Source organism: Octopus bimaculoides, chromosome 5 (genome assembly GCF_046866305.1).
Source record: "Octopus bimaculoides isolate indiv1 chromosome 5, ASM4686630v1, whole genome shotgun sequence".
Taxonomy (NCBI): Eukaryota; Metazoa; Mollusca; class Cephalopoda; order Octopoda; family Octopodidae; genus Octopus; species Octopus bimaculoides.
The window spans coordinates 126,908,936-126,927,608 of record NC_142932.1 but is presented as its reverse complement, the minus strand read 5'-3'; the positions used below and the strand labels follow the sequence as shown (position 1 = coordinate 126,927,608).

The window sequence follows — 18,673 nt, the reverse complement described above, 5'->3', positions numbered from 1 at the left end:
AGTAAATATTTAGACATATATATACAATGTATGTATATATAGCATAGAGAAAGGATGTTAAACAATGATGATGATATTACGTATTCAAGGAGTGGTTGTAATTTATTTACTGATACGGTTGTACGTAGGGTAAATGTGTTTGAAAGTTGTGGCTTCTTTGGTTTGTTGGTTCTCAAACAACACTTATTTTAGTGCTGTTGACATGACCGGATTGAGAAACTTTGCCAGATCAGATTGGAGCCTGGTGCAGCCTTCTGGCTTACCAGTCCTCAGTCAAACTGTCCAACCCATGCCAGCATGGAAAGCAGATGTTAAACGATGATGATGATGAATGCCAGTGTATTTTTGTAACACAATGGCATACATGTACTGCAGCTGTTCGGAGTGCAGGTTGGCATCGATGGTTCGACTGTGTGGAATGACCTCGTAGTGGATTATCCCCTCATAATTCCACCAGACACAGAGCATCACCTTGTGTTCGAAAGACCCATGTTTGGCAACAGGTTCCAGAAGCCGGCCCCTTGCTTAATCACAGCTTATGCATGTCAGGGTTACAGAAAACTATCCCCCTTGGATTATTACTCGTTCCCTTCTATGGCTCCTGCTGCTTACAATGCTTCATCAACCAAACGTAGGAGGAAACTTCACTGAAGGAATTCTTTATCTTGAAAGACAAGAACTGGTATCAACATGGAATCAAAGAACTGTGTTGTAAAGCAGTCTTTTACCACTTTTGTATCTGTCTTTTGACGATGGTTGTTGCTCTGACAGATATTGTTATATTCCAAAGTCATGGCGTTAGGAAGGGCATCCAGCTGTAGAAACTCTGCCAAATCAGATTGGAGCCTGGTGTAGCCATCTGGTTTCACCAGTCCTCAGTCAAATCGTCCAACCCATGCTAGCATGGAATGCGGACGATGATGATGATGATGATGATGATGATGATGAATAGAATGTTTCTACCTGGCACTGTCCAACCCCCAGTCATACAGTGTTATTATCCTCACAAGGTTGGATCGTTGTAATGTCCACTCAGTATCTCAGTATGACTTACTATATCAGCACAGACACGACTATCAACACAGTCTACACCTACTCTCGACCTTCTCCCCTTCTACTGTCGACTGGCTACTGGTCTATTCATAATGGCTGGCTACTACCACTTTTTACCGGGAGGGGTGTACTGTTTCACTATACAACAAACTGGCAGAAAGGTGGCCTCAGACAGTGCAACAGAATGGCCTCCACTTTGGCTGCTTTTGTAGTAACTTGACAAATAAAGCAATTATGTTACCAAAATATTGCAAAACTTTTGACTCGAATGCTATATGAAGAAACACACACTGATTAACTAAGCAAAATGAGTCATTGATTGATTAACTAAGCAAAATGGTGTAGTGGTTAAGAGTGTGGACTACTAACCCCAAGATTCCAAATTCGATTCCAGGCAGTGACCTGAATAATAATAATGATAATAAAAACATCTAAAAATACCTTAGGAATGAAAACCCAGGATCGAAATTTCCCCAAGACACCTGATGAAGGCTGGAGGGTATATCAGCCGAAACGTTGTATTAACAAACAAGATGAGGACAAATGTAAATAATGTAAATAATTCCTCATCTCTTAAATATATAACTGAGACATTAATTGATTAACTATGTGAAATGAGTCATTAATTGAATTATTGAGGAAAATAGTTTATACTGAAGCAGAGAATAATTTTTTGCCGGTAACATGTACTTTAAATTATGAAAATTTCTAACAGATACCACTAAATTATCTGCTGAAACAGAATTCCTGAAACAAATGACAAAGTTATTCCTGGACTTACTCGAAGATGTCGGCCTAAACTGCTATTGTCATGGAGTTCGACAGCACTGGATGCACAAGTAACGACAGAATTGGTGCCATAACTAACTTTGGTACAGGGTTCCAAGACATTGTTAGTGTCAAGCAGATGAGTTGAGGTGATATCATTTGTTAATTCCAGTTCACTATAAAATAAAGAAAATTAATTCTGTTGATTAATACCCCAATTAATGATGGGGTGGGTGGGTGGGTGGTAGTTTTCTTCGACGTGGTTTGTTGGTATTATGGCTTAGCTTCAAATCAACCCTGACTGAACAAAATTAGGGTCAGCCCTTTTGCATTCAGATTCTTCCCTCAAATGTAGTAATGCCAGTTCATTTGCATTGGTTCCAAGTAATCACGGATTTAACTCACAGCTTCAAGAGTTTGATGTGATTCTTTTACTTGTCTCAGGCATTTGACTGCAGCCATGCTGGAGCACCACCTTTAGTCAAACAAATTGACCCCAGGGTCGATTGTAAGCCTAGTACTTATTCTATTGGTCTCTTTTGCTGAACCAATAAGCTACGGGGACATAAACACACCAACATCGGTTGTCAAGTGATGTTGTGGGAATAAACACAGACACATACAAATATACATATATACAACAGGTTTTTTTTCGGTTTCCGTCTGCCAAATCCACTCACAAGGCTTTGGTTGGCCCGAGGCTATAGTAGAAGACACTTGCTCAAGGTGCCAAACAGTGAGACTGAACACGGAACCATGTGGTTAGGAAGCAAGCTTCTTATTTCTTTATTGCCCACAAGGGGCTAAACATAGAGGGGATAAACAAGGACAGACAAAGGGATTAAGTCGATTGCATCAACCCCCGTGCGTAACTGGTACTTTATTTATCAACCCCGAAAGGATGATAGGCAAAGTTGACCTTGGGGGAATTTGAACTCAGAACGCAATGGCAGACGAAATACCGCTAACCATTTCACCCAGCATGCTAACAATTCTGCCAGCTCACCGCCTTAGAATGACATTGTAAGGTAGGTGTGAGGGATCAGATCTAGACTTAAACAGGTGGAATATTTGGATTGGGTATGGATAGTTTGAATGCTAAGGGGTTAAATGTATTCCATCAGTGACTCTTCCATCTCTTTTCCAGGCACCGTGTATCTTGGACAACATTATTCAATATAGGATTCCTTTCCTAAACGATCAGGATGTTATTCAAAGAATATTTATTTGATATTAATGGTGCCAAGTATCTTCTCTATAGTTAGACACCTGTCTCTATTCCTCTGTTGTATCTCTCAACCGACACAAAGCCGCCTTCCTCAGAACCACTCCCTCTCTCAGCCAAGGGGTCTTTGTCTTGCTAGTTACTTGGCAACCCTGCTGGTGCTGGTGCCACATAAAAAGCACTCAGTCCACCCTGTAAAGTGGTTGACATTAAGAAAGGGCATCCAGCTGTAGGAACCATGCCGAAACAGACCATGGAACCTGGTGCAGATCCTGGCATTGCAAGTCCCTATCAAACCATCCAACCCATTCCAGCATGGAAAAACAAACATTAAATGATGATGATGATGGTGATGGTGGTGATGTTGATGGTTTTCATGATGACGATGGTGATGATGGTGATGGTGATGATGATGATGTTGATGGTCTTCATGATGATGATGGTGATGATGACGACGATTAGTGTCGAGAGGTTCTGAGTTTGTCTGTGGTGATGGAGTTTTAGACATTGGTTTTCATTCCTTGCCAGAATAGTTTTGGACCCAATCAATACATCATTCCATGTTAATAACTTTAAAGACAAAATTGTATGTGCTTCCCCATAGACACAGGCATTCTTTCAAACTCGTTAAAACTTATACAACTTCACTTATGATTCGTAAACATTCCAGAAATTTGCAAATTCTCCTACTTACAATTTTGTTTCTACTTTCTTCAGCCATTTTCCAAAATCAGACAATAAACTTTCTGTTAAGAAAGAAAAAAAATTAGTAAATACATTGAAGACAAGAAAGACAAATGAAAGAATGAAGATAATTGAATAACAAAAGAGAAAAAGAAGGAAAGTTAGAGAAAAAATAAAGAACTAACGAAAGAAAAGATGAAAATTATATAAATGTGTGTGTGTGTGTGTGTGTGTGTGTGTGTGTGTAAGCATAGTACTACATACAACTATCTCTTGAAGTAAGAAAGAACTCAATTCATTTGTAGAGTATGAATATTTTGGTGGGTATCATAAGGTTGAATGCTTCACAGTACCTTGTGGTTATATTTCCATCCTGTACAAAACTACAAGTTATTATTGTGAAACACTGAACTTCTCAGTGCCCACAATAAAATATACATTTATTTTATTTATCATTTTTCCTTTCCTTTGATTAGCCTTATGTCTTTCTTTTGATTAGCTCTACATCATGATATCAAGCACTACTATCACATTAAAATTCATCTATTCATAAGATTTGGCAAGACTGAATATTTACTTGCTTCATAATTCATCAATATTTATTCTCTAAGAGAATATGTCATCGTCATCAACATCATCATTGTTTAACGTCTGCTTTCCATGCTAGCATGGGTTGGATGATTTGAATGAGGACCGGCGAACCAGATGGCTGCACCAGGCTCCAATCTGATCTGGCAATGTTTCTACAGCTGGATGCCCTTCCTAACACCAACCACTCCGAGAGTGTTGTGGGTGCTTTCACATGTCCCTGGCATGAGGTCTAGTCAGGCGGTACTGGCAACGGCCATGTTCAAGTGGTGTTTTTTTACATGCCACCTGCACAAGAGCCAGTCCAGCGGCACTAGCAACGACCTCGACCGAATGTTTTTTTACGTGCTGCCGGCACAAGTGTCAGTAAGGCGACGCTGGTAATGAACACATTCGAATGGTGCTCTTTATGTGCCATCGGCACGGAAGCCAGTCAGCTGCTCTAGCAGCGATCACACTTGGATGGTGCTGTTAGCGCTCCACTGGCACGGGTGCCAGTCATCAAATTTGTGAATTTAATTTGATTTTGATTTCACTTGCCTCAACAGGGTCTTCGCAAGCAGAGTTTAGTGTCCAATGAAGGAAAGGTACGCATAAGTGGACTGGTTACACCCCTGGCATAGGCCACGGGTTATGGTCTCACTTAGTTTGCCGGGTCTTCTCACACACAGCATATTTCCAAAGGAAATATAAGGACGATGTCTCCTGGGGTTGAATTACAGCAACATTCGTCCTAAACCAGGACTGCTATGTTATGTTGGCAAACAATCTTTACTCCAAAGTACTGTTGCTGAATATCTCTTGTGAGATTTACAAATAGTAATTTTCTATTGTGTATGATTGTTTGAGCACTTTTTCTCCTTCATTTAGCAGCATGTTGTTTTGCCCTTCAACTTACAGCATGGAGATCAGGATGGAGTAGTGCTTGGTCCTCTGTGGATGAATATCAGCCAGAATTGCAACACAGTAATATTGAGAGAGTTTAAATTGTAAATATTTCAGTTGGGTATGTAGCACCGAACGATTTTGGTCAACTGATAGAAACGGCAGAAGTTTGGAGAAAGTTATTAGAAAATTAAAAAGAAAACAAGGATTTGAAATACACACACACACACACACAAAGACAAATAAACAGAAATAAATGTAAATTAAAAAAATATCTAACCCTTTTTCTTTGGATCATCATAAGTTTTCTGCTGTAAGTTCTTCATTCCATCTTGCAATTCTTTAAATAAATGTTGGTAAGATAAAGATAAAACAAAAAAAAATTGAAGAAAAATTTTATACTGATTTGCATCCATTTTTCTGAGTTAGTATATAAAGAGATAATGTTAATTGGAGGAGAAATTACAAGAATCTGGAATTTTAAGACAGCTTTTTTTTATGAGAAAAGTTAGCTTAGGAGGAGCAGTAACCAGAGACATCCCAGAATTGTAGAACGGAAGAAGCTGATGTCTAGTTGAAACATCTGTCTACAAGAAAAATAGGAATGAAGAGGGGCCTGGGATTTTGGTTTGAATGCTTGCCATACACAATGAACTCCAGTAGATGTATCCAAAAACCAGATGGTAGTCTCAACTAGGCACCAGATTAGGCCTGAGGCAAGCAAACTCATAGACTTTTCTTAGGAGCATAACACTATGGTTTCAATAGTAAGTGTTGAACTCATAACTGCATGTTGGACCCTCAAGTTCTTTCATTTTGCAGTTGTTATAGTCTCATAACTGATTTCTTACACAGACAAAAGAACAGTTTTCATAGGGGTAAGTGTATATTCAATTGAATCAGCCATAGTACATTGCTGGAATTTATTTTGTTGAAGAAAATGGCAAAGTAAATTTTGCAAACAAATTCACCATCTTTGCAATCACCTGCTTCCAGGATATTCCACTGCACAACACCTTCTTAAGAGCCTCCTAGGGTACAGGCATAGATGGCTATATGGTTCAGAAGTTTACAATCATGTGGTCCTGGGTTTGATTCTTCTCCGTTACACCTTGGCCAAACATGTTCTACCAATGTCTTGGGGGAGGAATAAGCAAGTTAAGCCAACCTTTATGAGATAAATTGGAAAGATGCAAACTAATGATGGAGTTTGTTGGATGGATGGTTTTGGGGTTTCCGTCCCAATCTTTGCCTATTTTAACATCACTTGGCCTTCAGATGACTTTAGTGAATTCTCTTTTGTTCTAGTCAGAAAAGCTGAACATTAGAAGCATCAGTTGTGGCGTGCAAGAGAGACGATTGCGCTGGTGAGAATGGAGGAGGATAGCTGCGTGAAAAAGTGCCACACCCTAACAGTTGAGGGAACCCGTGGAAGAGGTAGGCCCAGGAAGACCTGGGCTGAGGTGGTGAGGCAAGACCTTCGTACATTGGGCCTCACCGAGGCGATGACTACGGACCGAGACCTTTGGAAATGTGCTGTGCGTGAGAACACCCGGCAAGCCAAGTAAGATCGTTGCCAGTGCCCCTGGACTGGTTCTTGTGCGGGTGGCACATGAGATGCACCATTTTGAGCGTGGCCGTTGCCAGTACCGCCTGACTGGCTCCTGTAGGATTTTCGAGCGAGATCGTTGCCAGTGCCCCTGAACTGGCTTGTGCGGGTGGCACATAAAAGACACCATTTCGAGCGTGGCCGTTTTCGTGCGGGTGACACGTAAAAGCACCCACTACACTCTCTGAGTGGTTGGCGTTAGGAAGGGCATCCAGCTGTAGAAACTCTGCCAAATCAGACTGGAGCCTGGTGTTGCCATCCGGTTTCACCAGTCCTCAGTCAAATCGTCCAACCCATGCTAGCATGGAAGGCGGACGTTAAACGATGATGATGATGATGATGATGATGATTCCAACTGAGTCTCCAGTGGGAGCATAATCTAATATCTTGATGTGCTGCTTCCTTCTGCACTAACCTATGAAACACTGTTTCTTCCTAATCTCATAGGAAACTGGAAAGGTTGTGGGCCACAGAGCCCATCTTCCTGTGATTAAATTAGAAAAAAAATCCATTTTTATATTAGACTCAATTCTTACATTATAATTTCCCTTTCATCTTCTCCTAACCCTTTAACATTTAAACTGGCTATATCCAGCTCAAATACTCTACTAGTTTTGTGTTCAAACCGGTGAGATCCAGCCTCTCACACCTCCCCTACAATGTCATTCTAAAAATAAACAATCACAGTATTGAAACTTCAAAGCTGCCAGATAATCATCATCATCATTTAACGTCTGCTTTCCATGCTGGCATGGGTTGGATGGTTTGACTGAAAACTAGTAAGCCAGGGTGCTGTACCAGGTTCCAATCTGATTTGACATGGTTTCTACAGCTGGATGCCCTTCCTAACACCAACCACTCTGAGAGTGTAGTGGGTGTTTTTTACATTCCACCGGCATGGGTGCCAATGGCCTGACACTGGCATTGACCATGACTATAATCTCACTTAGCTCGACAGGTCTATACATGCATGGCATATCGCCAGGGGTCTTGGTTATCTGTCACTGCCTCCATGAGGGCCAATGCCTGAATGGTGTTCTTTATGTGCCATGGGCACGAATTCCAGTCACACAACACTGTCATCAACTACGACTACAATTTCACTGGGTTTGACAGGTCTTCACAAGCACAGCATATCACCCAACAATGCATGATTAATTAAAATGATGTGAATTAATAAGCTCTGCATTTGTCATAGAGATTTGAATATTGAAGGATTAATGTTACTTATTTGAGCAACACCAGATATTTACTGCTAGCTTAATACAACAACCAACAGTTCAATTTCAGATAAGTCTAATAGTCAACAGCTATTTCCCTGTATACCTAGGAAAGATATTCAATAAAAGTGTCTAAAAAGATGAGTAACAAAATGCTGCCATGCACAGGGCACAGTCTGGTTTGTCATTAGCTTATTACATTTCGACGAGGTCGACTTTGCCTTTCATCCTTTTGGGATCGATAAATCAAGTACCAGTTGAGTACTGGGGTGGATGTGATTGACTGTTCCCCTCCTCACAAAATCCAGGCCTTGTGTCTATAGTTGAAAGGATTAGCTTATTACACTGAAGTAGGGGTCAAACAGCAGGCAATTGGTCCTTAAAAATAACTTTGGTAGTTATCTTAAATAATATTCCTAGATAATCTGGTAGTCTTTTTCAACACCTAGATAAGTAGAATTAAGTGTACTATCCAACAAAATGTGTTCAGTGAGTTGGAACCCAATAACATTGAACTAATGAGTTGGTTCCAACAGATGTCATGTAGACTGGTGCCTTATTTCTCACTTGGCCATCATATTATCATGATTACAGCATCAATATAAGGACACTAACTTCAGGATACAAAGAGTGAAAGAGAGAGAAAAGAAAAAAAGGGACGTATTATGAAAATTGTTCACAAACAATTATTTGAAAAGCAGTTATTCGAAATAAATATCATTTGTGTACCTGATTTTTAATTATTATCATTTTTGTTTAAATAAAATAAAAAATTTAGAATAATTAACATTTCGTATAATTGTCCTTTTGAATAATTTTCATTCATACAATTTTCCATTTGAATAATTGTTTTCGAACAACGTTCACGTAATCAAACAATGCTTGTGGTGTGCTGATTATTGGTTTAAAATTCCATGAATAAATCTCCTAAGACTGAATGAAGGAACAAAGAAACAAAAAAAAATATACATAATTACCAGTATTTGCTTCTTTGTAGCGTTGAAGATAGAAAAGACATTGTGCTTTCCGAAGACTGAGTCTCGATGGAAGATGTGCAGGAATACAAGAACATTGTTTGACTTCTTCAATGTCAGCTATGCATGCCTGGTTGGTGGGAAGAAATGTAAAAGATTTGATATTTATACAGAAGATATTCTTTTGAAGGGAAATGGAAAGTGAATATATTAGGTTGTTCCGAAAATAATGGCTGCTCTAAGTGCTGTGTTTTGAAATGCAATTTTATCTGTGGCTGGACATCCTTCCTGACGCCAACCACGCTCAGAGCATAGTGGGTGTTCTTTACATTCTACCAGCACAGGTGCCATTAACCTGACACCAGCATTGGCCATGACTACGGTCTCGCTTGTCTTGACTATAAAATATTTATTATTTATAACATATATACTGACATGTGTTACTTAACACATTCTTTCATATTTTCACTCTGTCGGCTCCAGCTTGTATCCCAGCATTAGGTTCGTCAGTTTCCATCCAGTCTCCTCAGCTGACGTTTGTGCTGAAAGTGACTTTGGAGTCCAAATCTTTACGTTCTGAGTTCAAATTCCACCGAGGTCGATTTTGCCTTTCATTCTTTCGGGGTTGATAAATTAAATACCAGTCAAGTGTTGGGGTCGATCTAATCGACTGCCCCCACCTCACCAAGTATCAAACCCTGTGCCTAGAGTAGAAAAGAATATACTTGTTTTATTCAATTGGTTTACTTATCATCTATAACTTAAAATGTTTTTGGTAACAACAAGAAGCTTTTAACCTCTTGAGAGGTCAGTTTGGGGACAAAAGGAATAAAGCACTGAACTAGATTTCTCTCAAGAATTAGTTTTGTCTCTCCTTTATGTTGAATATAAATCTCAATGAGCTTGATTTTGCCTTTCATTCTTCCAGGGTTGATAAACTAAATCCCAGTAATACGCTGGGGGAAATTCAATTGCCTCTACCCAATGTGTAATCTCTACATTCGGTGATGCATCTGTGGGAGGCCCCACAGATGCATCACCGAATGTAGAGATTACACATGCTATGAGAGAACAAGTGCAAGATATGAAGCAGTTGTAACTGAGGATTGAACCAAGCTGATATTTCCATTCAATGTAGCTTTGCCATTACATCGACATTTTGCTACCCAGTAAGTAAAGAAGCAACAAGGTGGGTTGGCAGAATTGTTAGAACATCGGGTAAATTACTTAGCAGCATTTTGCTTGTCTGGACGTTCTGAGTTCAAATTCTGACAAGGTCAACTTGGTTTTTCATCCTTTCGGGGGTCAATAAAGTAAGGACCAGTTGAGCACTGGGGTTGATGTAATCAACTTAAACCCCTTCCCCAAAATTTCTGGCCTTGTGCCAAAGTTTGAAACCAATATGTAAAGAAAAGAAGTGAATAGCTAGATGTTTGCTTAATACTGACTTGGTATTTGCCGAGATGAAAGAGAGCTGCAGATCGATTCGAATAAGAAAGAGCAAGGTCATCGGAAGTTAACGGTGCCAATGTTAGGCTCTGAAAAGAGAAAGAAAGGGAAAATAGACTTGAGTAACTGAAAGCAATAGTAGACAGGAATTCTTATGCTTTGTTATAAAGATCACAAGTGACATAGCTTTGTGATATCTACACTGACCAGAGTTAAAACAATAGCATCTCCTTCTCTTAGTTTGTCTATTTCCTTATATATATATATATCATCATCATTATCATCGTCGTTTAACGTCCGCTTTCCATGCTAGCATGGGTTGGACGATTTGACTGAGGACTGGTGGACCAGGAGGTGACACCAGGCTCCAATCTGATTTGGCAGAGTTTCTACAGCTGGATGCCCTTCCTAATGCCAACGACTCAGAGAGTTAGTGGGTGTTTTATATATATATTAGTTATTAGTGATGGCTCCAATATTAGTTTCAAATAGCAATCTGGATATATTACTTACTGTAGATGTACAGTAAGAATGCCATATTTGTCTTGAGAAAACATTTCTTGCAGACGTATAATGCTAAAAAGCACAGACATATTAGCAGCAGATGAAAAATGATGTCCTGTATCAATGATGGAACATGCAGAAATCATGTGATCTAGCAGTTCTACAGCCGGTCCTGGATATTTTTAGTGTGCACCTGATATTTCTGTGCTTTTTTAGCCCTCTGTGTCTATACAAGATGCTTCCTCAAGATGAATCCTACAGTATTATGGTGTTCTTACAGTACATACATGTTAAGTAGGATATACAGATTTATGTATATATCAGGTCATCCCATAAGTTTTGTCTGATTTTACCTTTTCAAAATTGAATGAAATTTAAAAGTATTTTAGAATGTCTAATGGAATTAAAAATTATTTTTATGCATTTGTGTACATTTAAACTAATCAAATATTATTTATCTATATATATAATTGTATTTGATAAATAAATTCAAAAAGGGATAAAACTCTTTTACAAGAATTTTATCAAGAAGCCAGTGTGTAAAAAAATTCATAAGGGAAATTTCTATTCCCAAGAATATAATTATTTGTTTATATTTATATAAAGGGCATTATTACAGAAAATAATAACGCCATACAGTGGACTTCTCAAAATAACCACATTTAGTACCTAATGCGAGGAAAAACAACCAACAGAAGACGACCAACTTTCTGTACATTTTATTATTTATCAAAGGATAATGATAAAGATGAAGATGAGCGAATCAATTTAGATTTAGATGAGATGCAGTTTGGGTTCGTGCCAGGTAAAAGCACTACTGATGCCTTATTTCTAGTGAGACAGTTGCAAGAGAAATACCTAGCTAAGGATAAACCTCTGTACCTGGCTTTCGTTGACATGGAGAAAGCCTTTGACAGGGTCCCCCGATCCCTTATCTGGTGGTCAATGAGGAAACTTGGGATAGAAGAATGGTTAGTGAGAGCTGTGCGAGCCATGTACAGAGATGCTGCCAGTAAGGTGAGGGTTGGAAATGAGTACAGAAATGAATTCCGGGTAGAGGTAGGGGTCCACCAAGGTTCCGTCCTCAGCCCCCTATTATTTACCATAGTCCTCCAGGCAATCACAGAGGAGTTCAAGACAGGTTGCCCCTGGGAGCTCCTCTATGCTGATGACCTTGCCCTAATTGCGGAGTCACTATCAGAACTAGAGGAGAAGTTTCAGGTGTGGAAGCAAGGTCTAGAATTGAAGGGCCTTAGAGTCAACCTAGCTAAAACCAAAATCCTAATAAGTAGGAAGGTAGATAAAACACAAACCCCTTCAGGTAGATGGCCCTGCTCAGTATGTAGAAAAGGAGTAGGTAGTAACTCTATAAGATGTACCCGGTGCAAGCTATGGACACATAAGAGGTGCAGCAACATCAAAGGCAGGTTAACTAGCAAGTTAGTTTTTGTTTGTGGCAGATGTTCAGGTGCAATAAAGACTGCAAACAAACAGGAAACAACTTCTATCTCATTCCAGGGTGAAAAACTAGAGGTAGTCGATAGCTTCCGCTATCTGGGCGACCAAGTTAGTAGTGGGGGTGGGTGCGCTGAAAGTGTAGCTGCTAGAATAAGAATAGCCTGGGCAAAGTTTAGAGAGCTCTTACCCCTGCTGGCGACAAAGGGACTCTCACTCAGAGTAAAAGGCAGACTGTATGACGCATGCGTACGAACAACCATGCTACATGGCAGTGAAACATGGGCTGTAACTGCTGAGGACATACGTAAGCTCGCAAGGAATGAAGCCAGTATGCTCCGTTGGATGTGTAATGTCAATGTGAATACCCGTCAGAGTGTAAGTATCTTGAGAGAAAAGCTGAACATTAGAAGCATCAGTTGTGGCGTGCAAGAGAGACGATTGCGCTGGTATGGACATGTGGTGAGAATGGAGGATAGCTGCGTGAAAAAGTGCCACACCCTAACAGTTGAGGGAACCCGTGGAAGAGGTAGGCCCAGGAAGACCTGGGCTGAGGTGGTGAGGCAAGACCTTCGTACATTGGGCCTCACCGAGGCGATGACTACGGACCGAGACCTTTGGAAATGGGCTGTGCGTGAGAAGACCCGGCAAGCCAAGTAAGATCGTTGCCAGTGCCCCTGGACTGGTTCTTGTGCGGGTGGCACATGAGATGCACCATTTTGAGCGTGGCCGTTGCCAGTACCGCCTGACTGGCTCCTGTAGGATTTTCGAGCGAGATCGTTGCCAGTGCCCCTGGACTGGCTTGTGCGGGTGGCACATAAAAGACACCATTTCGAGCGTGGCCGTTTTCGTGCGGGTGACACGTAAAAGCACCCACTACACTCTCTGAGTGGTTGGCGTTAGGAAGGGCATCCAGCTGTAGAAACTCTGCCAAATTTAGATTGGAGCCTGGTGTTGCCATCCGGTTTCACCAGTCCTCAGTCAAATCGTCCAACCCATGCTAGCATGGAAAGCGGACGTTAAACGATGATGATGATGATGATGATGAGGTGCAGGAGTGGCTGTGTGGTAAGTAGCTTGCTTACCAACCACATGGTTCTGGGTTGTCCCACTGTGTGACACCTTGGGCAAGTGTCTTCTATTATAGCCTTGGGCTGACCAAAGCCTTGTGAGTGGATATGGTAGACGGAAACTGAAAAAAGCCTGTCGTATATATATATGTGTCTGTGTGTGTGTGTATGTGTGCATGTGTGTGTATATGTTTGTGTGTCTGTGTTTGTTCCCCCCACCAACATCACTTGACAACCGATGCTGGTGTGTTTATGTCCCCGTAACTTAGCGGTTTGGCAAAAGAGACCGATAGAATGAGTACTAGGCTTACAAAGAATAAGCTCTAGGGTCGATTTGCTCGACTAAAGGCGGTGGTCCAGCATGGCCACAGTCAAATGATTGAAACAAGTAAAAGAATAAAGCAATGTACTTTATTCACCAGCTAAATCAATCTCACCAGGCTGGAAAAGCCCACAAAACATCATTAGAACTGTCCCTTCTCTCTTGATTACCTTACAATACAAAACAATTCACAACATTTTCCCATCTAGCGTACTCTACCAGTGAAGCCATCTTGCATTCATTGACCAGAATTAAAACAAAAGAACACAATTAACTTTAGTGTAATGTTCCAGAGCCACAGCAAAGTTCTTCTTTTGAAATGCCTTGTTGCCATTTTGTCGTGCTGCTACTGACTTTTTGTCAGATTTCAGGTGTAGTTTATCAGCATTCTCCAAATAGGCAGAGATCCAAGGAATATTTCTAAAAAAATCCAAACAAAAAAAAAAATCATATATATATATATATATATATATATATATATATATATATATATATACATAGAATGAAATACAAACACAAACAACAGCAACAATAATAAAAAGGATGTATAAATGATTTATCAATAGATTCTTGTTGTTCAGCTGATCAAGGTATTGAACATAATGAATAGCTTGAATTTTGGATTGCCTGAAAGCAAATTCTTTAAGTTGAAGCAACAAGCGATGGAGAACTGATACTAAAACCATAAACTGAGTAAAGATGGCTTTAATTGCAGGTAAAAATGCAGTTTTAATTGCAGGTAAAAATGCAGTTTTAATAAAAATAATATGCATTGACGAATTCAGTATAGAATTTGGAAATTTGAAAAGAAGTACATTTTCTATCCAAGAGTGGGAGATTATTGGAATAACCAGTCTAAAAAGTGGTGTGCGTGTATGTGTGCATTTGCAAATACATGTGTATGTGTTGTGCGCTGTGAGTGTGCATGTATATATGTGTCTGAGGAACTATGTTTCTTCTGATAATGAAAGAGCATGTCATCATCGTTTAACGTCTGTTTTCCATGCTGGCATGGGTTGGACGGTTTGACTGAGGTCTGGCAAGCCAGGAGGCTGCACCAGGCTCCATTCTGATCTGGCAATGTTTCTACAGCTGGATGCCCTTCCTAACACCAACCACTCCGAGAGTGTAGTGGGTGCTTTTTATGTGCCACCGGCACAGGAGCCAGTGAGGCAGGCCTGGCATCAATCAAGTTCAGTTGGTGCTTTTTACATGTCACTGGCATGGGGGCCAGTCAGGAGGTACTGGCCACATATATTTAATATCTTTGAAGTTGAGAGAGATCTTATTTTTCATTAGCCAACTTGGTACTTTTAAAAGGTCACTGATTCCATTCCTTGTATTTGTTCTCTTCAGATTTTAAAATCTGCAGAAGAGAAAATCAATGATTCATTGGCATATAGAATAAAATTGAATAATTTTGAAGTCAGAGATATGTTGTTCATGTAGATCATAAACAGGAGTGTCATGGAAGTCACCTTGTAGAACACCAAATAGAGATTGGTAAGATGATATTTTACAGTTGTATTCAGTAACTGGAATTTAATTAGTGAGGTAACTGTATAATGTAAAGGCATGTAGCCCAGTCGTTAGGGCGTTCGACTCAAGACTGCAAGAGTGTGAGTTTGATTCTCAGACTGGGAAGCATGCTTTGTTGTATATTTTGCAGCTTCCTTTGTTCTGAGTTCAAATCCCACCTGCCTGGAGAATGCAAACAGCAAACCTCTCCAGTCTTCATTTCAAGTCTAGTCATGGTAGCTGAAGTTCTGATAATCTACTTAATGGTAGCAAGGGAGAGTACAGCTCCCCCACCCCACTTGGTCATATAGAAAGAGCTATGGCACAGACCTGCCCAAGGGTAGACTACTGCTAGACTAAATATAAAGCTATATATAAATACAGCACAGGTCACAGTCTCAAAGCGATGAAAATATTTTGGCAAATTAAATTTAAATGTTGAATTTGAGTGTTTTTAAATGGCTTATAAACACCTTCCACGCTGCAATTGTTTTTGTTTCAGCACATGATCTCAGATCAGGTCACTTGCTATGCAAGTACATCTCTGTAATATCTATAAAACTAAACTGTAAAATATCTAAGGTCTCATTTCTAATTCTATAGTGATACAATTTAAAAAGTAGAATATTCTGATTGGTGTTTTCTTCTTATTTCAGAAAATGTGTCTATTCTGTTGACTTTCTATAGTTGTATAAATGTATGGCATTATTTCTGTGAAAATCCTAAGAAATAAAAAAACAAAATCAAAAAGTTAAAGAAGGTACAGACATGACTGTGTGGTAAGAACTTTGTTTCCCAACCACAAGGTTTGGGGTTCTGTACCACTGCCTGGTACCTTGGGCAGGTGTCTGCTACTATAACTGCTGGATAACCAAAGCTTTTGTGAGTGGATTTGGTAGATGGAAACTGAAAGAAGCCCGATTAGTGTTGGTTTGTGTATGTTCCAATAACTTAGCTGTTCAGTGAAAAAGACCAATAGAATAAGTACTTTAAAAAAAAGTACTGAGTTTGATTCGTTTGAGTAAAAATTCTTCAAGGTGGTGCCCCAGCATGGCCATAGTCAAATGACTAAAATAAAAAAAAAAAGGATAAAAAATGATATTTTTCATAAATCAAACAAATAGAGAAAGGGGAAGAGAGTTTTTTGAAAATACAAATAAGTTAAGCAATTTATAAGTTTGTCAAGGTTGCCTAATTAATAAACAAAAGGTATCAGTTAAAAGACTTTTCAAAGTCAGGATGAGATGCTTCCATAACCAAAACTCTGCTTTGGTTTCAAAACAGAAATAATTTCTGAAGTTCTCTCAACAGAATTATAAGCTTAAAAGTTTCATAGCCTCAGGTTGAAAGTACTCTGAGGTCTTCGAATATTTTATTTAAAATAGTGTACTCTGGATCATATTGGCCAATTTGTCCTTGTACTTTATGACATATAAGTCTTTCTACTTTTTCCACCAATAAATCTAATTGCCTTTTGGATAAACCCATTTTTATATACATCAATAATAACTTTCTCACTGGTAATGCGGTCCCTGTATATTGCACAAATGTAATTCTTTTTTCCTAAATAAATTGCACTTCATCTTCGAGGCTCCGATGAAGCTACAGTGTGTTATTCAGGCACTCAACTACGAGTCTACTGCATCTTATAGAAGAAACCACTGTAAGCTAATGAAGTCCATAACATAACCATTGTTTTTCCTGTGTCATCTCCTTTTCTTATTCATCTCTCTACTCAGCTAACATTTTCTTCTGCAATACGTGTATATTGAGTTCTACACTAGGTTATTAGCTTGGCAGTGATTAGGGTGTTGCACTCACAATCGCAAGATCGTGATTTCAATTCCAAGATCGGGTGGTGCATTGTGTTCTTGAGCAAAACACTTCATCTCATTTTGCTTTACGATCACTTCGACACCTGATGTGTGTTACACTGTGCACCGGTTCAGGTAACGTCGATTTGACGGAGCGAGAGTGAGCTAATGAACAGCACGTGCTAATTGATCATTATAAACAAATTATTGGAGCAGGTTGTTCGGCAAAAGTTGAACGCTCATACGTCGTCTTCGACGGCTGAGTTCAAATCCTTTAATATATATATATATATATATATACACATCCACACACAAAACATTATTTCGATGTAAACCAGGTGATATTTTTGTCAAAAGAAGCTTCCACCTCTCTCTCTCTCTCTCTCTCTCACACACACACACACACACACACAATAAAACCCTCGCAAATATATAAACAATGTATTGTGAGAAATGAAATCCTCAAATAAATATTATCATCTGCAAAGTAAAATGCTGTTACATTGAAAGTTCGTAAATGGTAAATGACATCAGTATGAAAGAAATAACGTACAAAATAATATTTTTGTTTAGAATAAACTCAATCCTATTCTGATTAGTGGTGAGTGTTCGGAAATATTCTAAAGAACCATCTTTGTCGAATTCTTCAATGATATTATCCAAAGCAATTTGCCAATTGCCGATTTTGGACGCCATTGTACCGGTGTAAACCCAAGTGGATTCCTTATTAATATTAATGCTACGATTAAGGTGGCTAGCTGGCGGAATCGTTAGCACGCCGGGTAAAATACTTAGCGGTATTTCATCCGTCTTTATGTTCTGAGTTCAACTGCCGCCGTGGTCGGCTTTACCTTTCATCGGCATAACCTCTCAAAGTCTGGGGGGTAAAACCCTGTAGTTATGCCCCTTTTCATCTTTTCGGGAAAGGGCAGTGAGCTGGTAGAATCGTTAGCACACCGGGAAAAATGCTTAGCGGCATTTCGTCCGTCTTCGGGTTTTGAGTTCAAATTACGCCGAAGTCGATTTTCCTTTCATCGTTTTGTGGTCGATAAAATAGGTAACAGTTGAGCAATGGGGCCGAAGTAATCGACATATCCTCTCCTGAAATTGTTGCACTCGTGCAAAATGCTTAGTAACATTTTTTCTGGTTTTACGTTCTTAGTTCAAATTCCACCGAAGTCTGTGTGTCTTTCATCCTTCCATGGTCGATGAAATAAAGTACCAAGCCAATATTGAGGTCTATGACTTCTCCCTAAACTTTCAATCGAAAGCCTTCGTTTGGCGACACACCGTCTGTGCTGCCGGTCATTGTTTGACATACGTGCATGGGATGGTGTCCCTCTACTTCATGCGTGATAGGGGTGCTGCCGCTTATAGTGTCTAACATGCCACTCCTTCTCAACCTCAGCCTAACTGAGGTACTACTTTAGTGTGCGGTCTGCCGTAGTATCCGTAGTCTACTCTGTGAAATGATCTTGCAGGAGCTCGTTTGACCCTGCCGACCTGAGATTCAAAACTGAATTCACACACTTGCT

At 39.7% G+C, this 18,673-nt stretch overlaps 1 protein-coding gene across 1 annotated transcript in view; it reads right to left on the bottom strand.

Moving 5' to 3' along the window:
• The window catches only part of LOC106867826 (protein-lysine N-methyltransferase SMYD4), a 31,161-nt gene extending 13,281 nt beyond the window's left edge, over positions 1-17,880 (bottom strand). The window contains exons 1-7 of the mRNA XM_014912851.3: positions 17,692-17,880; positions 14,082-14,226; positions 10,455-10,544; positions 9,010-9,136; positions 5,484-5,543; positions 3,741-3,792; positions 1,835-1,997 (exon numbers count right to left, since the gene is read on the bottom strand). Of these exons, the coding sequence (XP_014768337.1) occupies positions 1,835-1,997; positions 3,741-3,792; positions 5,484-5,543; positions 9,010-9,136; positions 10,455-10,544; positions 14,082-14,226; positions 17,692-17,834 (780 nt within the window). The 5' untranslated portion in view covers positions 17,835-17,880. The remainder of the gene's footprint in view (positions 1-1,834; positions 1,998-3,740; positions 3,793-5,483; positions 5,544-9,009; positions 9,137-10,454; positions 10,545-14,081; positions 14,227-17,691) is intronic.
• Positions 17,881-18,673: the final 793 nt, after the last annotated feature.